General features: G+C 39.6%; 1 protein-coding gene and 2 long non-coding RNA genes across 3 annotated transcripts in view; 2 read left to right on the top strand and 1 right to left on the bottom strand.

Annotated features, from left to right (window-relative positions):
- Positions 1 to 14,092, top strand: part of LOC117951037 — a 19,506-nt gene extending 5,414 nt beyond the window's left edge. The window contains exons 3-4 of the long non-coding RNA XR_004658034.1: positions 7,156 to 7,833; positions 14,081 to 14,092. This is a non-coding gene — a long non-coding RNA (uncharacterized LOC117951037). The remainder of the gene's footprint in view (positions 1 to 7,155; positions 7,834 to 14,080) is intronic.
- On the bottom strand, positions 84 to 17,973 carry LOC117951039. Its single transcript, XR_004658037.1, has 3 exons — positions 17,871 to 17,973; positions 11,226 to 11,231; positions 84 to 94 (listed from the first exon to the last, which is right to left on the bottom strand). It is a non-coding gene; the product is annotated as an uncharacterized LOC117951039 (long non-coding RNA).
- Positions 2,039 to 7,621, top strand: LOC117951035 (NAD-dependent protein deacylase sirtuin-5A, mitochondrial-like). The gene is made up of 8 exons (XM_034882520.1): positions 2,039 to 2,251; positions 2,398 to 2,531; positions 3,643 to 3,868; positions 4,488 to 4,575; positions 5,329 to 5,382; positions 5,482 to 5,605; positions 6,325 to 6,440; positions 6,549 to 7,621. The coding sequence occupies exons 1-8, from the start codon at positions 2,041 to 2,043 to the stop codon at positions 6,619 to 6,621; spliced, it is 1,026 nt and encodes a 341-aa protein (XP_034738411.1). The 5' UTR covers positions 2,039 to 2,040; the 3' UTR covers positions 6,622 to 7,621.
- Positions 17,974 to 21,997: the final 4,024 nt, after the last annotated feature.

Below are 21,997 nucleotides of genomic sequence, written 5' to 3'. Positions count from 1 at the left end.
CGACCAGAAGTGTAAGCGTGCAGTAGATCCTGGATGTAAGCAGGGGCTTGTCCATGCAAGGCTCTATAAGTAGTGATTCAAATTTTAAAATGCACTCTAAAACCGATTGGTAGCCAATGAAGAGCCTTAAGCACCGGACTAATATGTGATCTCCTGCTGGTCTTAGACAGAAGTCTTGCTGCTGCATTCTGAACAACTTGCAATTTGTCCATTGATGCTTTGTTTAAGCAAGTGTACAGAACATTACAATAATCCAAACGGGAAGAAATAAAAGCATGAACAAGCATCTCCAAAATCTAAAGTTAAAGCTTCCTTAAGACACTTTTGTCACTTTCCCCACTTTTGTCACTTTTGTTGTTGTTTTGAAGTTTTTGAAGCTTTCTCTAAAAAGATTTGTCATCGTTTGACATTTTCGAACTTTTTCCGAAGTTCTTTTTCTCTTTTTTACAAAGTCTTTGTCGATTTTTTCTGCGTTTTTTTGGACGGTTTTGTGTTTCTTCCCCAACATTTCTGCCATTTTTTTTTAAGTGCTCTAAAATATTAATTTTTTCTTAAAATGCTATGAAATTAAATAAAACACCCAAATTCAATGAAAATAGTGAACTGATCAGTTATTTAACTTGTGAGGAGCCTCGTATGGAACCATCCACTTTTTTTTCCTTTCTTTTTTTACAATTTGGTTAAGGAAACCCAAATTGCTGGTTTAGAAACCTTTTGAAAACGGGTCAAATTTGACCCAGAGGACAACAGGAGGATTCAAAACAATTTAATTCACACATACTGTATATCAAAAAAAGCTGAACGTAGTACAAATGCTCCCTCTGCTGGTCATGTCTGGTTTTTGTTGGGGTTGTTATCTACCTCGATGGCGCTCTTCATAGGTTCATTTCCTCACACACCAATCCACTCACTACTGCTGCTGCTGGGCTAATGTATGAGGGGAAACATCCATGGAGAACACAGCCGACTGAGTTCCTGCTGACTTCAGCTGATATTCCTGGTTGGACCTCTATTAATACATCCATGGGCTGAGCCTGACGAGCCAGTTGGTTTGGATTTCCGTGTGTTATGTGATAACATTACAGCAATTATCGTGTGATCTCGTAGATATCGCGAAAATCCAGCTGCCGTGCAAGGTAAGTATCTAAAACACAGCTGTAACAACATCTATAACTCATTCATAAGTATGTAGCTTAAGCTAGCCATAAGAACCATGGGCACGCCACTTCACAGCGTAATGCGATGCTGGTGAAGCCGTTGCTGTTTCCTTGGATACGAGCACTAGCTTGTTAGCGTGCTAGCTAACTTCCATAACCTTCTGACAGGCTGTTAGCTTAGTTAGCTAGCATACTTTAAAGCATACACAGTTCGAGAAGGTTAAACCCAGCTAGGTTAACGACAGGCTCGGGTAACTATTTAGCTAGGAAGTCCCATGCTTGTTAATGTGTAGGAACACTAGTGTGTTAAGTGAATAAAGCTTTGCAGCGTTTGGGGCTTTCTTTATTTTTGTCCCGTTTTGGGGCTTTAATCTACAGAAACACAGTGACATCTGGTGGTTTGCAAGACGTAGTTAGCTAGGCTAAATTAGCCCTTCAAGACTGGCAAGAGCAACACCTCTATGATTTAAAAAGTTGTATGCAACTAACACAACGAGCAAGTAGTTCAGAAATGTCACAGTCTCATATATGCAATACAAGTTCAACAAGCCTGTTATTATGCCATCTGTAATACTTTTGATCCAAAGTGATGCATTAAAAATAGTAGATAGATAGACATTAAATTGATTAAGCATTATCCCAAAAGTTTCACAATGTTACTGACACAAAACCTTAATGTACCGTTTTGGTGTGGTTTTAGTTGACCTCAGTTTAGCACAAAGGCATTTCCCGATCGACTGAAGACTATTAGACTGGGACAACAGCCGCTCAACAAGCATTTATCGCGTTTCACAAGTTTTTATTTAGCTAATACAAACAAAGATGGCACCCGGAAGTGACATTTTTGAACTACTTGCTCGTTGTTTTAGTTTGGCTCGTAATCATGGAAGAAAGAATAGCTTTGTGTGCAACAGTCTCAATTGTAAAATCTGTGATTACATTGGAGGCGATTGAAATGGGTCATTTTTTCTTCCCTACTAGCCCAAGCCCGATGATTTTGCTCCAGTGGTCCTGTAGAGGCTTAATAAACTCTCACCTGTATGCCCACCTGAGAAGGCAGCGCTGCAGCCAAAGCATGGCGAGACCCAATTCAGGTATTCCTTTTTCATCCCTTTCTGCATCTGTTACATGCTCATCCTGACGAGCAATTATTATATTAGTCTTCCACAAATCCCTTAGCTTTCATTATGGTCATTTTGTGAGTTCTGTTATTTGTGTGTCTGGGCGTGTTTATGTTCAGATCTGGCAGCATTCAGGGAGATTTTCTCCAAGGCGAAGAATATAGCCATCATCACCGGAGCAGGGGTGAGTGCAGAGAGCGGAGTCCCAACGTTCAGAGGAGCAGGAGGCTACTGGAGAAAATGGCAAGCACAGGTATGCAACTATATTATCATATTGATATTGAATATCTACGTCGGTGACAAAGCGTTGGTCATTTTAAATACTTATTGCCATGTAAAATAAAGGCATTTTAAATTGGTGTACCATGGATAGTTTTAGAAGGCAACTCCCATTTAATATTTTTCTGAGACTATATATCAACCATGCAATGAATGAGCCCTTCACAAGATGGAATATATTATATTATTGATATATATCATATTCTACTTGATAATTTATACATCTGTAAGTATAATGCATTTCAATACAACAGCATCACAAACTACAGCCTCCGAAATGATCATACAGTTGAACAAAGAGCTCTCTAAAACATTTTCAACAACAACTGAACACTGTAACCTTTGCGAAGGGATTATTTATTGCAGGACTGTGTTAGATTGCATTAGTTTTAGCTCGGTGGTCCCGATAAACTGGCAACTGAGTGTATTTTACAATGCTAATTTTAATTTCTATACATTTCCATACGTTTCTGTTTCTCAGGCTAACCATATCAGTCCAGATGTCTTTCTCCCCAGAAACATTTCCCAGCTCCTAATTTCAATTTGTCAATCCAATATGTGAGAAACAACCCTCCAATTCTTTCATTAATATAGCAGCTGACAGTCCACCTGAGGAAACAAAACATTGTTCTCCAACGGCATCAGTGTTTACAGATCAATCTTTTACTCTTTAATGTGTGAACAATGGCAAGACAGAATATTTAAAAAATGTCCTGTACAATTCTGAGTCAAAAACAGTGCCAATCTGTTAAAAGAAGAAAGTCTTTGCGGAGAGTCAGACTGAGGAGTCTATTTTAGAGTTACTCTGAGGAAGTTCACTGAAAGTTTTACTGTGACTAAAAATAGTCTGATAGCCACATACCTACTTCTTTGGGAACTTCATTGCATTTCTGAAGCTGACTGGAAACAGTGCTGTACAAACGGCTCTGTGCTCTGTTGCCTCTGTTGCTGTTTCCTCGGTCTTCCATTGTTTCGCCAAAATTTCCAACAACCAAAAATGCTAATAATTAACTGTGGAACCTTTTTGAACAGCACTCAACTTTGTCCGCATTAATAGCCCTTTCTCACGATTTGTCATCTTTAAGCAACTTGCCACCCCAGAGGCCTTCTCCAGGAATCCCTCCCGTGTTTGGGAGTTTTACCATTACCGCCGCGAGGTCATGCTCACCAAAAATCCCAACTCCGCCCACCTGGCCATCGCAGAGTGTGAGGAGCGACTGAGCAGACAAGGACACCGGGTTACAGTCATCACTCAAAATATCGATGAGCTCCACCGCCGCGCCGGATCCAAAAACATGCTCGAAATTCACGGCAAGTAGAAACCGCTGAAGAAAGTCAACATCTAGTAATCTATTCTCAAATATTCTGGTACTCCAAGTATTAAAAAGTAATGTTTTAAGTAAAAATGCCAAACCTTCTCTGGTTCCAGCTTCTAGATTTTGATTGATTGCACCTACTTTATTGCTCAGACCCAACAGGAAAATGGATAGCATCACTCTGGATGAGCATTTATCTCCATATTCTGACATTTTATAGGCACTAATAATTAATTAAGAGTATAGTTATTTTTAACGATTTTCATTACTGATTGATCCACTAATCATTGTTAGTTGTTGATTAATTGTTTAGTCCATAAAATGTCAATTTTTTCTTTTCTTTTATTTATTTTTGGTATGTTGTCAGTGTTTTTTTCTTCTTCTTTTGTATTATTTAATAATATAAAATTCAACATTTTTTTTTATAAATGAAGTTTTTAAAGATTAATATATGTACCTTTTAAGACTGGAGTAGCTGGGGCGTACACCTTTTTTTGGCATTGTTGTTGATATATTCCACAAAACAATTGATTGATTAAATAGTGTTTTGTCTTCCAACTAATTGACTGAGTTGTTTCAACACTAAAATGTTGTCTCTTCTCTTATTAATCCAGGAAGTCTGTTTAAAACCCGCTGTATGAGCTGTGGTCATGAAGCAGCCAATTACAAGAGCCCCATCTGTGACGCTCTGGAGGGCAAAGGGTAAGAGCTTCATTTGGTGTCGTTTGGTTGGATTGGACTATTTTTCTCAACAATGTGAAAATGTGTTTGCAGAGATATTGATCATATTCATTTGAGAACAAAATGCCAGAGAACAAAAAAGCCCGTGTCAGTCTGTCAGATGTCGGCAGCTAAATAACAGCTGACGAATGAAATCTGCGACCAAATGAAATGTCACTTTGACATTTAACATTGACGTTTTTAATAGCTGAAATGTTCCACCAATCAATCAGACTGTTAACAGCGATTCTGATTAAACCTTTAGTCATAAAGATGATGTAAACGTCTCAATGTGTTAAAGGTGAATTAAAGGGAATATGAATAAATAGGAGACGATTGCATATAATTATATAAATTAGTTATTGAAAGTATCTCTTTCAATCGCACAGTGAGTTTATTTTCATGCTAATCTATTTTTGTGGTCATGATTTCTGTGTTTGTAGTGTTTGTTCATGATATTTATTATAGTTTATTTAATCAGTTTATTGTGTTGAAAACACAGATGAAAGGTATTAAAAGATAAATCTGACAAAAGAGCTGTAATTCTGACAATGTTCTCATACTGTTAACCTGTTAAATTGTCAACCACATCTTGTCTAAAATGGTTTGGATTTACTAACTTTTATGTATTTGAAGTTTACACTGTGCAGCTGTTATATGAAGGAAAATATAAATATCATATAGGGACTCAGTCTAAGTATTACATGACGTGTATTTATCGAACTGCCTCCCTAGAGCTCCAGACCCAGACACCAATGACGCCCAGATCCCTGTTCTGCAGCTGCCCAGGTAAGTCACACACTCATGTTCTCTTTTACTGCTCTGCTCTTTTCAAATGAGGTTATTCGTTTTGACAATACGTGTGTGCGTATGTGCGTGTGTGTTCAGGTGTGAGCAGAAAAGCTGTCACGGTCTCCTGAGACCAGCTGTGGTTTGGTTTGGAGAGAGTCTGGACTCAGACATCCTCACCCAGGCAGAGGAAGTGTTGGACAGCTGTGACCTCTGTCTCGTGGTACGTGTGTCTGTTCCTGACTTAGCCAACCTTTCTGGGACCCATTTCAGACTAAAGGACAGTTAACTGGGGATGGCTTGTCCAATTGGGGACAAAAGCTGTGTCCCCAATTGGAAGAAGGCAGATTTTTGGGTCAGTGGTTAAGGTTAGGTTAAGACAACTAGTGGGTAGGGTAAGTCCCCAGGAAATGAATATAAAGTCAATGGAACATACCCAAAAGTGACATAAAGTTATAAAGTGCTTCAGATTTACTGCCAAATTTACTAATGTACTCATTACTTATGTTTTCCACACTTAATACATGTACAACACTGCTGTATTTATGTTGGTAGTTAAATGTAGTACTGTATGAAGGTAAAACATGATGTATTGATAGCAAGACTGTCAAACTAAACTAATATACTATTATTAATGTAAACATTTTCTATTAAGGCTTTCTGAAACTAAAGAAACTTTGAAACTATCACCTGAACGTTTACCTTCACTCACTGTTCAGAATCAGAATCAAGGTTTTCACTTACAAGGAATTTGCCTCGGTCTGTGGATGCATAACGGTCACAATAACTATATTAAGAGAAGAGAAAAAGCAAGTATTACAAGTTAAGAATTTAAAGTTTTAAACATAAATATGTTGACTAAGGAGTGTGCAGATGTTCACATAATATAAAATAGTAGTTTACTTTGTTACTTAAAATTTTCTATAAAACCTCCCTCTCCAGGTTGGCACGTCGTCCATCGTGTATCCAGCGGCCATGTTTGCTCCTCAGGTGGCAGCCAGAGGCGTCCCCGTGGCCGAATTCAACATGGAGGACACACCGGCCACCACGCGCTTCAAGTACGTGTCAACCAATGTCAAACAGTCATACACTCGCATCATTAGTCATCCCTAACTAATGTCACGTACACAGCATAGACAACATTTCTTATAATCTTTGTGTTTCAGGTTCCACTTCCACGGCCCCTGTGGGACCACGTTACCCCCCGCGCTGGGACGCCACGAGTCTGAACCAGAATGAGTCCTGGACGTCAGCTGCACAAAGACCGGGACGGTCCAACACTGGAGGTCTTTATGGGTAAAAATCAAAAAAAAAAAAAAAGGTTGAATATAATGAAGTGTGGAGACGGTATTCATGAAAAATAAGGCCAACAAATTCAAAGACAAAAGGGGAAACTGTTTGTTCAAGCTGTCACACAGATAAAATATACAATGATAAGAAAGTTGACCATAATTATTTAATTTAATTTAATTTACATTTCATTTCAAGCTAATGCATTTTGTCTTTGTGTTATCTTACATGGTTTCTTTTCTTCCTTAGGAGATAATGACTTGATGATTGATTGAAGTGATTTAATTTCTGCTAAGGAACTTCAACACTGAATATTGAACATCACACCGGTGCAATGTGCTCGCTGCTGCAAATACCAAATTTAAGAGTTATTTGTGTGACAGTTTTCCATAAGGGATTACAAGACGCCGCTATTTAACAGCCTCCAGACTCGCATATACAAATCATGTGGAGAAATGGCTGTTCATACGCGAAACCTAACAGTTATATTGAGAAAGCTTGGGAGAAGTAGAACTCATTTTTTTAGATGATTTGTACGTGTTTGTTCAAAAGTGTAACTTTGGGTTCAATGTTGGGGTAAAAGATTTTTGGACATATCAAACAATTCATTTCCTGCATTCTAGTTAGTTTTTTTTGCCAGAATTTGTGCCTTTTCTGCATCAAGTTATGTTTCAAATGTGGTATTTATCTGAAGGAAATTATAACCTTAAAATTATAATATTTTTGAGGGGGTTGCACTGTTTAGTCTTGATTATGGAGGTTGTTACATGCTGTTTGTGAAAGGCAATGTGGAGAAAAGCAGTGACACAAATTAATAGCATTGAGATTATTATTATTATTATTGATTTACTACAATCAAATCCTTTTCTTTTAAATGAATGCTGAATGTCAGACAGTAGGGGGCAGCGTTTAGCTACAGCTGCGTCAGTGACTACACCTCCAGTTGGGAGAAAAAAAGCCGCCTCCTTCCAAAGGATCTGCCTGGGATATGTGGTGTTGAATGTATGGACCGTGATGAATTTGTGTATGATGCCTTCCAGGGGTGAGTAAGCTCCAGTTAAACCAGCGACTGTGCATTCCCTGAGCCAGTCACACAGGGATATATGTTAAGGTGTGGACTTAATTGAAACAGTATGTTCATTTGAAATGAATAAATGTACTGTATACTAAACTAAAGAGCTTCCTTTAGAATCTGTGCATCCGTGTATCTAAAACTGAATGAGTTGTTAATGATTGAACAGTGTGAATCAGAATTCATCAGCAGTGTGTGGTGATGAAGGTAATGTAGGAGTGTGTATTAACTGTACAGTACTATATGTTCTCTGTTGTAGGCGTTGTTGCCTTGACTAAAGATTAGATTGGGCCTGACATTTCCACCCAACCCCCCTTCTTCCATTGTCTCAACATAAACACACGCACAGGCCAGTGATGTGCGTTTGTGCATTATGTGACTGTTCTTTATAACAGTTAATCCCACCTCTGCAGTTACCAGGGGCATGGGGAATAATTGTGAAGTAGCTCACCTAATTTGAAAAAAAAAATCTTTGGTAATAATACCAAACATGCACAATTTTCTTTGTTGAATGGATGGGTCAACAAATCATAAGACTTAAACACAGGAGAACATGCTGTTCATTTCCAGTTAACTACTGACAGCTGACAGTTTATTGAAAACCATGACCATGATCATTCCCTAACCTTAACCATCTGTTTATTGTTGTAACCATAGTCTTGCATTGGCTAATCTATCTCCACAGCACAGTGTACGAAGGTCTGGCTCCAACATACAGTACGTACATTCCTGGATAGAAGAAAATGTCTTTAAACCAATCACAATCAGCACTGAGCTGCGGATGCAGCAACAGTGGCTCTGCAAAACGGAACATTAGTGGAACACTTGTACCTTGCAAAAGAAAACCCCACATAGAATATTAGCCAAAGCAAAGATCCATGATACTAAAGTTAGCGCATTTCAAGCAGCTTCAACAGTATGAAACGGGACACACTTCCTGTCTCTTAAGGGGCGTGGCCTAATTTTTACGTGTAGTGAATGTTGTGTGGATGGATGAGAAGTTATATTTAAATATTTAAGTAATATGTTCTTTTGCTAACGTTAGATATTAACAAGGCTAAAAGACATATTTACCATCAAAGAGATTAGTTTTGTTGGGGCGTTCACGACACAAACTGAGATCTTTCCCTGAAATAACCAAACCTTAACTGGAGCGTTGTCATGTCATAAAACAGATATATTTTTCCTCATTGTTTTGTTACCTAAGCCAGCTTGCCGAAACGGGTGTTACATCAAGAAATGTTGGCATGTGAGATTGAGACAAACATAAAAAAAACACCCCTTTTTAATGTGTAGGATCCATTTGGAGCATAATAGTTGATGAAGGACTACTGGATACATGACGGCTGTACATCAAGCAAAAAAAGCTTAGGAACAACTGCTCTATATGTTCCCTAATATAGACCATGTGACAAAACCAAGCCCCCTAATCTGCTGGGGATAGTCACATTAGCCACAAAAAAATCTCAACACACCATCTCATTCCTTCTTTTCTTCCTTCTCCTATTTCTGTGTTACCTTTTTGCAGAGCTGGTTTTCCTCTCTGTACATCTGCCATGTGTGGGCTGTTTGAGACGCCGAGCATCCCTCCGTCACTACTTCCATCCCTCCACAGCTACGCCTCCATCACCTGCTCATTAGAGAGAGGATGATGGTCCGACGGTCCCCTATGACTCTGCTCCAAAAATAACAGGGCCAATTTCCCGCCTGTTAGGCGGCGATTTCACACCAATCTGAGTTGTACTGCCAGCTAGCCCTGTCAGGGAGAGACAGAGAGAGGCTGTATGAGAGGGGGAAATAATGTGGAAAAGAAAAACAACGCAAGGAAAGGAAAAATGTAGGTCAGAGTGTAATGAGTCTGAACATATGATTTCTTTATCATATAAACACACCGCCCTCATAAAACATCAAGGTACATCACATAAGGTGTTAATAAGTGAGGTTTAGAGTTGCTGGAAGATAGATTATGTTTTACCTTTGCACAGAACAAGAGTAGCTGATCCCCCGTGCTTCCAGTCTTCATGCTAAACTAAGCTGTAGCTTCATATTTACCATACTGACATGAGAGTAAAAGCAATCTTCTCATCTAACTAACTAAGGAAGCAAATACAAGTATTTCCCAAAGACTTCGTACTATTCTTTCAATCTTGTGGGCCAGTCTTGAATATGGACCCTCATTCAAAATCTAGTTTTTACTCCTTTATCAATTTAGTTTATATTGGGTGGTGGATTGAGTGAATGCCAATAACTATGTGAGCGGTCAAAAGGGGACTAACAGCAACGTTTTCCCACTACCATGATCTCTACCAAATTTAAGAGGGAGATGCTGCTGAATATAAGCTACAAATTTACAAAGGTACAACGTTACCTATAGTTAATGCATCAGTAATATACATATTCTTATCTATCTGTAGCCATTTCTGGAGAACAGTAAGAAACATATAACATGCTGAATTATCACTGTTTCCAATTGTGACATTTATGATTCAACCACACTCATAACATAACATACAACAATACAACAACTACAAATCCACCACGAGATGAGACAATACTTCTCCAGTTCTCTATCAACATACAATTCATTAACAGAAAAAGGTTAGCCAATTTAACCATCACCATCATTATACCAACAATTCAACAAGATTGAAAGTATAATATGTCCAAAACCATTTCCAGTATAAGAACAGAGGGAAATATGACTGCACTGAAATGGAAAAAGAAATCAAAATAAAGACACTGAAAAAATGTTCCTCGTAACTCTGATTACTATTAAAGGTCCCATGAATTGCCATCACTTAATGGCATGTACTATTTGAGGGTAAAACAAGGGAAGTAGGGTGAAGTATACACTGAGGTATAAGTTTAAACCAGTGGAAGATTCGAAATGAAGAGAGGCAGTGAGAGGGATCACAAAATGTGTGTTGGTTTTATAAGCCTACCGGCCAGACTTATAAATATGAGGTCAGGAGTCCCACTACCCATCCACAGCCTTGATTAGTTGGACCTTGGTGTTTTCACACCTATAGTTTGTTTACTCTGGCCCGAATCAGTGGATGAGTTTCTTAACTTGGAGCGATTTCCCCTTGGTTCGTTTTCATTTCACACATAAAAAAATCCAAGAGTACCAAAATGCGTCACTGCAAACCATGCAAGAACGTTCACTCTGCTGATTGGTCAGATGTGTCTGGGGCGGGAGCCAGAAAGTAAATATTAGTAGTATTGTTTGCTCCGCTTTTGGTGCGTATCCAAGAGCAATTTCTGCATTCACACCTGCCCAAGTACGATTCAACCAGACAAAATGAGGCTGGTGTAAAAGCCTGGATAGTCACACCTACAGTTAATTAAGATTTACTTTTAAACGCGGAGTTTTACTTGAATGGAATATTTATTTGGTATTTATATATTATGCTGAAGCCTTTATCTGTAGGATTTAGAAGCATCTGATTTTGACCCCAGAGGAGAATCAAAGGCTGAAAACAAAACACTGTCGGCACCTACTTCAGGCTGTTCTCATTTACTGTTCATACTTAAACCTACAGGGGAAAAAGCACTATTTAATTTGTAGATAACCCATGTCATCTTGGGCCAGGATGTGCAGGGCTGACTCTAAGGAGGAAGTCCACTGACCTAGTATAAAGTGTGAAAACGTCCATGTAGGGAGGATATCAGGGTGGATGGATGGGTCAACAAACACAGGGGGTGCATTTAACAGGTAGCGGATAACATTATTATGCATCACTTGCAGTCTGTTTTTAAGTTTAAATGATAATCCACATTACCAGACAGAACCTGCATAATCAAAATTACATTGGATCAGTGATTTAACCAGTAATTTCTTGATAGAAAAATCAAGATGCCTTGTCCTGCGATACAGGAATTTCATTTTACCGTCACACTGGGACAGTGTTTTGTCAGCAATAGATGTGTAGGTCAATGACTGCTCTAACGTTAACCCCAGGTATGTGACACTTTTCTGAGACACTATTTCAGTGCCATTACATGTGACCTTAAGTGCATTTGTTCTAGACAACTTAATTTTTGTTCCAAAAAATTGACTCAGTTTTACCCAGATTTATTGAAAGCCTGTTGTCTATGAGCCACTTGCTAACTCTATCTAATCCCTTACCTATAGTCTTCTCAATCTCACTGATATCACTCCCAGAGACCATTAATGCAGAGTCATCAGCATATAAAAGCAGCTTACATTTCACCGCAGCTGGCATGTCATTGATATAAACTAAAAATAAAAGGGGGCCAAGGATTGAACCCTGGGTCACCCCACAAGTAATATCCTGAGGATCTGATATGGTCCCCTCAACATCACAAACTTGAGTTCCTCCAGTGAGGTAAGTGGTGAATCATTTCACCGCAGTACTTCTGAAGCTTATATTTTGAAGCATTGATAATAGTATTGCATGGTTTACAGTATCAAAGTCTTTTTGCAAATCAAGACAAATCATGCCCACATACTTTTCTTCATCAACGTTTTGTCAAATATAATCAAATAAATAAATAAGACAGGTTTCAGTAGAATATGCTGCTCTAATTTCAGACTGAAGTTCATAAAGTAGATTTTGTCTGACAAGGTAGTCTTCCACCTGATCATAAACAAAGATAACGGCAAAAAGAACCTACTTTCACCAGGATTAAACTACTGTAATATTTCAACAGAAACAAATCAATGCCACCAGAATAAAGACGCTAACAGATAAAAGGGTCACATAGGCAGGGGCAGGTTTATCTGGGGGAAGAGCAAGAGTAGCCAGTAGGTCCATAATATTACTGTAAGCCTTGACCCCCCTCTGGCCCTTGTAACTGTGGAAAAATATTTTAATAAATTTCAACCCCACCTTTGGCCCCAAAGAGGGAATATTATTCATGTGCTGTGGTACATAAAATGTATAGGTTAACAATGAATGAGTATTATTGTGTTTATTGTTATATGTATTGTTAGCCTTACCCCCTAAAATGGCATGTGGTCCTATTCTAGGAGCTGTGGTCCTGGTCTAGGAGCACCACTGCACATAAGGGCTTTAATCTGTCACTCAGTCACAGATGTAAACCATGATGGCACACGAGAACAAGTGCTACAATGAAAAGAAGAATTACAGCGTCCATTCCTCTTCAGCCATGGCCGATGCGAGGTTACGGTAAACATGTCCGTCAGTGTCACTCAGTCACCCGCAACCACGTCACTACGGTTACAACCCCCCCCTCGCCACCAGCTTTATGAGCTGTGCGCCCAAATGTGACCTCTAATGGACAGGGGCTGATGTTTATCCGTGTGTCTGCGAGTGGTGGTGTGACTTGGGGGGTGGAGACAGTGTAGCCGATTTCCCAGAAGTTTGTCAGGTTTATTTTGTGCAAACATTTTAAAATATTTTAATAGTATTTGTTCAGAATTATCACCTCAGGCCACATGTTTGACGTTCTGTATTTCTGCAGCCGTTAGGGTCGTTAAAATAGAAAAAATAAGATGCAAAGTTACAGTGGAGCATGAATAAAGTTATGGAAATCAGTATATATATATATAGTCATTTTTAAAAAGCAAATGACTACACAGAGCATTTTTGTCGGGTGTGTGTGTGTGTGTGTGTGTTTGTGTTGCAGTACAGTGTTTAACAAGGTTAGCAGGATCAGGTGATGAGTAATCTGCTGGTAATGAGGCTCACAGTCGGGTGTGTGTGTGTGTGTGAATAATTTGTAAACTTTTACTTTTCATTCAGTTTACAGAAATTCCAATTAAAGACTCTTTCCTCCTGTCTCTTCAAACTGGAACATCATATTTTATTCATTGTTTTTGGCAAACTGTGAAAGTGAATTAACTCAGATTTATAGTCCATTCACCAACATACCTGCAACTCTCAGGGCTATCGAAAAATGATACTTAATTCATTTTGGAGAGGAAAAAAAACTTTAGCCAAAGGATCTGCAGAATGACTGTGAAGGATGTACAGTGTGTGTGTGTGTGTTTGTGTGTGTGTGTATGTGTGTGTGTCACAGTACTTTCTTAGATTTCTCTTCTTGTGAGGACCTTGTGTGTACGCACAGATAGAAATGCCCTCACTGTTTAAAGATCCTTAATTTGCAAAAATGTTTCTTTCCACCTCAATTTCCTCACTGTTTGTCTTCCAAAAATATCCACACCTTGAAAAATATTAGTTTGTGAAATGTTTTCACTTTCTAAAAATGCAGACACTTCACAAAAAATGCACTCACTCTCCAAAAATGTCGTCCCTTTGATCACAATTTTCAAAATGTTGTTAAAGTCTAAACACATCCTCATGATAAAAAATGTCCCTTCTTTTTACAAGCTCACAATAAACTTACAAGCTCTGATAAACTCGCTGTGGAGCATGTCGCAGCTAAAGAGACAGATATTATAATGTTGCTCTGTGTCTGCTGGAAATGTAAATAGACAACTGTCTGCCAAAACAACTTAATAAGGTGATATTTTGTCTTTTAATTCAACTAGAAGTTACCTTGTCTCTGCGAGATGTGTTTGGGAACACCAGACCAACTTAACTGTTACTGTTACATGACAGGACCAACAACAATTTGCTGCATCAGGTTTTTATTTGTACACTATGACACACCACATGGGAGTGTAGTAGACTGTAAATTAGCTTCGGTCGGACCATTATTGGGCTACATTGTGCAGTCTAAACCTGGCACTAGCCCTAACTTCCTAAGCTGAAGACATGACAGTTTGTAGCTTGTTTTTTGGTCCCAGAATGGCCAAAATTGTCTAAATGCAACATTTAAGATTTAGCTAATTCTATTTGATAGTGGAAAGGGAAATTTGGGGTCCCCTGCTGGAGCTGCTGCCCCCGCGACCCGATACCGGATAAGCGGTCGAAGATGGCTGGATGGATATTTGATAGTGGTTAAATGAATGTCCGAAATTTTTTTTGATAACAATGTTTCCACGGTTTTGTTATGTATGAGTTATTTTTAGCGCTTCACACCAAGTGTGTGTGTGTGTGTGTGTGTGTGTGTGTGTGTTTGTGTGTATGTGTGTGTATGTTTGCAGCAGAACATTGTTGTTTAACAAGGTTAGCAGGATCAGGTGATGAGTAATCTGCGGGTAATGAGGCTCACAGTGGTGTGTGTGTGTGTGTGTGTGTGTGTCTGTGTGTGTCTTCCAATTATGCCCAACCAAAACACACAGTTCTACAACTGCACTAGCTCACTCAGTGTGTACCAAATTCCTATACTTTCTGTTTTTCTTCAAGCCAACCCCTCGTCCTGCTCCATGTTCTGCTTCTGCCAGCTAAATACGTGTGTATAAATGTATATTTCTGCATTATTGCAAGCAAACATGCACCTATACCGTCTATCTCTGTTGGGCAGGGTTTAAATGAATTAAGACGACTGAAGCTGTTGCTCTTCCCAATTGCCCCAGATTGGGCTTTGGAGTGAAAATCCTCCAGGGAGGCACTAATCCCTGACTATCGGGAGCAATTTTTATTCTGTAAGCAAAGCTTTTTCAGTCTATCTCTCTCTTGCTAGCTCGATCGCTCTATTAATAGCTCTCCTAAGCTGCTGTGTGTGTCACTGTTTACAGACAGTAGAGTCCCCACTCTTTAAAACATACAAGACCCACTTAGAGCCTCACCCCCTTTTCTTGTGCTCCTGTATGTCCCCTGGTTCCTCAGCTGAAGAATTAAAAGCAAGACATTTGTATTGGCCAGCGCGAACACATACAAGAGGGTCGAGATGGACAGATAGAGAGACAGATAGAGGTGGCGAGAAGAGGATGGAAGACAAAGACGAGGGAGATGTGAAGTGACAAGCAGATCCCAATGTCCAGTCCAGGCGGTCAGGCAAGCTGTCTGTGTTTTGAGAAGACAGATTGTGCTAGAGAGGAGGAAGAGGAACAGCCAGCATTTGTGTTTTGTTTAGAGGGGCAAAGAAATGGAGAAACAGATGATCGCTGGTGCTTTTTCTGTCCGGGAATTTAGGGTTTTTTAACCCTCTTGTTGTACTCAGGTCAAATTTGACCGGTTTTCAAAAAGTTTCTATATCAGAACTTTGGGTTGACTTTTAACCAAACTGTCAAAAGAAATAACGTGGAGGTTCCCTGCAACGCTCTGCACAAGTAAAACAAAAGATCCGTTCACTAATTTAAATTAATTTGGGTGTTTTATTCAACAGCGTAGTACTTCAAAAAATGAAAAAGAATGTTGAAAAAAGCTTTAAAAAAACAGAAAGTATAACTTATATGTTATATATAAAATGGAAAAAAGTTACAAAAGAACATAAAAAAGGGACAAAAATGTCAATAAAAAAAATAAACTAAACGTTTTTTAGAAAAGAAATTTGAATTTTACATTTTGACCCAGAAAGACCACAGGCGATGGGAAGACGACCCGAGGGTTAAAAGTTCCCATCCAAGAAATAGTAACCACCCTTCAAAAAACATTTTTGTAAAGAATGAACAATATGCAGTGTTAATATGTTGTGTTAATATGTTGTGTTAGTATGCAGTGTTAATATGTTGTGTTAGTATGCAGTGAGCCTTAGGTGCAGATTTTAATACCTATGAACAGAATCAGGCTAGTTTTTTTTCCCGTTTCTATTCCTTTTGCTAAGCTAAGCTAACAATCGGCTATCTGTAGCTTCATATTTCGCGTACAGCGCTATCAATCTTCACACTTAACCTTCAACAACAGAGCAAATTAGTTTATCTCCCAAAATCAACTCAAGGTTCACTTACTTGCTTTTTCTGGAGCTTTCAAACACAGCACTCCTGGGGAGGAGGTTGTATTTTACAAATATGAAAAATTCTACAAATTATATTTGGAAAAGTGGGTTTGGAAGACTTGTTGTAGATATCTTTTATGCCCATTTTCTTTGACTTTGATTGTTAAAGCAAAACTAACAAAGTAGACAGTTTCAAGTTGAATTTCTATAGCGTTTTAAAAACAAGTTTTACACCACAGTGCTCCCCAAGGAAAAGAAAAAAAACAAATGGATACAAGCAAAATGCAATACAGAATATCAGATCTCCACTTTAAAGGGACCATTTTGAACTTCAACACTGCCCTTTCTCCAAGTCCTCCTGTTTGTTTCTGTGTAGGTCAGCTTGCCCCCTACAGCTGAGAATTAGCAGTTTAAGGCAGCAGCTAACATTTAGCTCATTATGTAAATGCTAATCATCGGTTTTAGCACAGACCCCGGGGGTTTGGACACACTCAGACACAACAAGAAAAAACAGCACGCTGCATTTCTAATTCTAGCCCATGAACGAACGGATTTATAGATTGCGAGGCCCCGCTGTATTAATCCGTCAGTTTAGATCCCTGAACGCAGTAAAGCAGCGCTGATGTAAACCAGTTATGTTATTTATTGTGATGGAGCAGCCTCATCCTCTGTGTATTTGACACTCAGATGAGGCATGCTTCCACTTGTGTTTCCTGCCCAGTGTCAATAACATAATCAGCAGTGGGGCTAACAGCTGCTTTGCCTGGGAGTGTGTGTGTGTGTGTGTGTGTGTGTGTGTGTGTGTGTGTGTGTGTGTGTGCACGTGTGTGTGCACGTGTCCTAAAAAAACAGACCAAAGAATACAGTGCAGTATTTGGAGAGTCACACATGTTTTTATGTGTTGGCTCTGTCATCCAGCACATTAGATTTGACATAAAACTGAAAAGTGAGTAAGAGGTGAAGCTTCTTCTTCTTTTTTGCTCAGATTGTGTAAACAATGTAGGAACTGCAGACCTGACTTGCTGTATTGTCAGAAACATTTGGGAACTGCTGCTGTTCCAATATTAAGGTACACACTGAGGAGACACCGTGCAGATGTTTGACAGATGTTTTGCCCAGCCCGGATTGGTGTCATGTTTACATTGCAAGTTGTCTGGCATTGTCAGATCTTCCCACACACGCTGTGGAGGAGGGTCTGGGAAGTCATGCTCTGGTTTATTGACATTTCTTTAAACCAATCACAATCGCATCATGGGTGTTGCTAAGTGAGGGAACCTGTTTTGGTGGGTCATGTGAATGTTCAAAGGTTGTTTTAGTCGTGCAACAGAAAACTCAGATTGGACAGATAGTCAAGCTAGCTGTTTGGATTTACCCTGCAGAGACCTCACAAATCCACCGGAGTTTAGAACGACACTACAAAGGAAGCCAAAGGCAACAGATATCCGGCTTAAATGAGTGAAATCCGGCAGAATGTACGTCGGCCTCCGAGCAATCCCAGAAGTGGAACGATGTGGATATAAACTATGTAGGATGTGGTGCATCGTTCTAGTCACGCATCAGAAAAACATAAGTTTGCATGGCATTACAGACCCGCAAAGAATGTTCTTCAGCAGGAATCTTTCTCACACCTTAACAAAGTGTTTTAGTTGCCTAACCTGAACTGGTTTATTCTCCATAACCACAATCTGTCCCCCGACATACTGTAACCATCCTGTGAAAACACAAGTTCCAAGGACAGAAATGCTTCTGTAGCGTAGTTACTTATTCATTGAGATTAAGGTTTGATTTATATTTAATTTCAGCTTTTAAAAAAGTGGTTCTGAATTGGGTTATTTCATGAGAAAGTTGATTGGAGGAAAAGCTTTGAGGATTTGAGGAACAATTGTCAGCTTTGACAGAGTGGGATTATATAGATTTATTCTTATGAAATCCGCATATATATAAAGTAAATCTGATGCCGGTCGGCTTGCAACACAGAGTTAATCATCAGCCCCTATGTACAGCAGGAGTGTTTCTGGGGCTCGGCGGCGCTGCTCATCTATCCATTTAGCCCCCACTCATTAGCTCCTCCTCTGCCACGCTGAGAGCTCTGATCTGCAAACATTGATTGGGATCAATAATTCACGCCACCACTTTAATATTTAATGTGTGGAGCTATAATCTGTCAGGGGAAATAAGTTCCAGTGTGAAACACACACACACACAGCTCATGGTGATGATGTCCCTGGCTTTAAAGTGTGCCTGGCTTTCCCTCCTCTCTGTCTCCGTTGCGCGGCGTTTCAGAGCGTCACCAAGCCACTGCTGAATATTTGGTTTGTCATGCTGATTGGGAAGTCGACCCCAGACCCGGGTCACCGAGGGTGTCTCTGTCTCTCGGCCCGGCTCCTGCACTTGTGACTGGCCACCTGCTACTCATCTGAAAATAATGCAACTATTGAACTGCACTCGCAGAACACGTGGACATCAGGCAGTCTACCGTCTCTTCTGTTTTAGTCGTCTTCCTGAGCCTTCTTTTAGAGAAACATTGTAAGGAGGATTTTAAAGTTAAAACCAACCTGACGATTTATTCTCTCAACATGAAGTCATCCAGGTTAGAGGTTATCTGATGAAGGCAACTTTAGTCATGATGTTCTTTCAACATTTTGTGCAGCAAACTGTTCGTTGGTTGGTTTTATGAAACTCTCGTTGCACGGTTGTGGCACCTTGTCTTTAACTTCTATTTCCAGTTCTCAACATATTTGCCAAGAGAGAGGTTCTGTCTGTGAGAGACGTTTTGGACACAGTGCCACTAGCTGTTGCTTTTGTGAGTTGTTGTGTATTACCAACATTTCAAGTGCACTTGCAGTGGCTTGAGAAAATTTACACACCCGTGCTAAAGTTGATTAAAAAGAGGAATAAAAAAACATATTTTGGAAACTGATCTTAATGCCTTAAGGTTAAAAAATTAGGAAAATCCAACCTTTTATGGACACCAATTTTCTTTGTGAATGAATAATTTATTGTAACTAAATAAATGTTCTTCCTTAAAATACAGGGGGCCTAAGTATACACCCCCCTATGTTAAATTCCCATTGAGGCAGGCATATATCTGTCACCCTCTGCTTTCTTTGTGCTGGCGTTCTAAACTCCAGTGGATTTCTGAGGATTATGGTTACCTGGTCCTCAGATCTCTGCAGGGTAAATCCAGACAACTAGCTGGACTATCTGTCCAATCTGAGTTTTCTATTACACAACTAAAACTACTTTTGAACGTGCACATTCCACCAAAACAAGTTCCTTCCTGAGACTATTTTGCAGAGGCGTTGTTGCTCCGTCCGGCGCTTAGACGAATGTGATTGGTTTAAAGACATGCCAATAAACCAGAGCATGTTTTTTCTCCATCCCAGAATGCTGTGTGGTCTAGCCAGACCCTCATCCGCAGCACTGTAGAGGAACAGGACTACAGAAATAAACTGAAATTTAAAGTGCTGTCTTTCAGCTTCATTTAAGGGCGTCTACACTCTGTACACATGCTACTCTCTATGTACTCTTATTTATGTGTCGAACAAGTAGCGCAGTTGCCCAAGCGTGAGAAATGTATATGCAGAAGTGTTTTAAATACCAAGGTTTTAGGCAAAAAGCATCTGTTTGGGAATTACTGAGCATACGACTAGAAGAAAAAGAGATAAAAAGAAGAAGAAGAAGACATACTTTATAAATCCTACAAGGGGAAATTACATTGGATGATACTGCTTGAGTTGTGTGTGAGTTTGCTAGATGATGGGTTGAAATAGGCTTGCTGTGGTTGCACATGGACCCCCATTACTGCAAGCATTCAAGCATCAGGAATTTGGGATTTTTGGATTCTTCGTTCACCGTGGAGCTATGAGAGAAAACAAAGGTTTCATTGATATGGGGGGAGGGGGTAGAATCTGTGAATCTTTAAGCACCCTTAAAAAAGCTGACAGCCAGCGGTTTAACCAAAAGCTCACAGTTCATACTTTATTTAATACTTTGGGTATAATCTGCAACACAGCAGCATGAAGTACATATTTACCTTGATTGCAGATACATTCACATCATAGACTGTGTATTATACATATTACTAATATACAGTCTATGATTCAGACACTGTATATCTTACCTAATCATTTGAGGAACTATTTTGATTTTCCTGTGACTCAGATTCAGGATTATCTACATGTACATATAGAGTTCAGATGTCCGTAGATGTGTCACATCTGGATAGTCATCTAGAAATCTTTTATGCTTAGGGTGGCCTCATTGAACCAGTACACAACCTGCTGTGTGACGTGTGATTGAGACAATTGTGTTCGTTCCCAAGCTTCACGGAGAATAAGAGAGTGGGAGCGAAGTCCATTTACCTTTTTACTTGTGAGAATTGCTGCTCTGTATTCCACCAGGATGACGTTAATCCTACTTTGCAGTCCACAGTGACTTTTACACACTCCTAAAAGCAGTGGCATGGAAGAAAGTCATTAGGTCGACGACTGCTGCTCCACAGGGAATTATTATTGTCATTATCTACCGTACGGTGTATTATTCCGTCACTGTGGCTCGGAGGCGTCAGGAGAATTAAAAGCCTTCTTTTTCTTTCAAACTAAGCACCGGAAGTTATTTCTTCTCATAAACGGCTAGGAACCGGCCTTTTTTATTTTTTTTGTGGCTTGACAGGAAGATTTTATCATTCATCTGGGATTGTATCCATTCAGGATCGCATTCATATTTTAATCGTGTTCATGTAAAATTCCCTCACAAGCACTCTTCATAAAATACGCCGACAATCTGGCAGGCTTATTTTAACTTTCAAAGACGCAACTGGTGCCACATGAAAGACTTATGAAACTGCATGTGTGTTTTTTTGCACGGGTGTGTGTGTATCTGTGTTTGTGTGTGCGTGCGTGCCTGTGTGTGTTTGTGTGTGTTTAAATGCTAGTTGCATTGGAAATGTTTTTCAGCTTTCCTCCGACATCTCTTGCTGAGGGAGATGAGAGGAGCTGACACACAGAATTAAAAATATCTCTCAATAGCACTCCCACACACAACCCAGGAGGCCACACACACACACACACACACACACACACGGTTTAACGCAGCCTACTGCCGAAGACTCATCGTTTTCACTTCTCCTCTTGTGCATATGGATGCATACGTACAATCTGCTGGCTGTTTAAAAATACATTAAAGCAACAGTGTAGAGGTGCCAAAGACGGCTTGTTTTTTAAAATCATGTTTACCTTTTTGACCTCCCGTTTTAGCATGTTCATACATGCTAACTTCATGTAAGAATGTAAGGATAAATCCATTTTTCTTTGCACAGCGATTATGCAGACAATGCCTTTCACAAGGTCTTTCAGCGGCTGTATAAATATCAGTGTTCATGCATGAGAGCTTGTTTCTGTGTTCATCTATTCCTGTCTACCACAGGCGAAGCATGGAGCTAATTGTGTTTGCATGAATGGCAGCAAGCAGGTTTATTCATGAATTTAAACAACACTGCAGCAGCAGCTTCCTCAGCCCTGGTGGAGGGCTCCTATTCATGAA

The sequence above is a fragment of the Etheostoma cragini genome, chromosome 9, assembly GCF_013103735.1.
Source record: "Etheostoma cragini isolate CJK2018 chromosome 9, CSU_Ecrag_1.0, whole genome shotgun sequence".
In the NCBI taxonomy this organism is placed as follows: Eukaryota; Metazoa; Chordata; class Actinopteri; order Perciformes; family Percidae; genus Etheostoma; species Etheostoma cragini.
The sequence above is the reverse complement of the archived record's forward strand: the minus strand, read 5'-3'. Positions and strand labels throughout refer to the sequence as shown.

What these genes read in the sequence shown, in the direction of transcription:
- LOC117951035 (XM_034882520.1), top strand. Translation starts at nt 2,041, where the DNA reads ATGGAAGAAAGAATAGCTTTGTGTGCAACAGTCTCAATTGTAAAATCT. An exon ending in CATGGCGAGACCCAATTCAG is followed by an intron (nt 2,252 to 2,397) that starts GTATTCCTTTTT and finishes GTTTATGTTCAG; the next exon opens with ATCTGGCAGCATTCAGGGAG. An exon ending in CCGGCCACCACGCGCTTCAA is followed by an intron (nt 6,441 to 6,548) that starts GTACGTGTCAAC and finishes TTTGTGTTTCAG; the next exon opens with GTTCCACTTCCACGGCCCCT.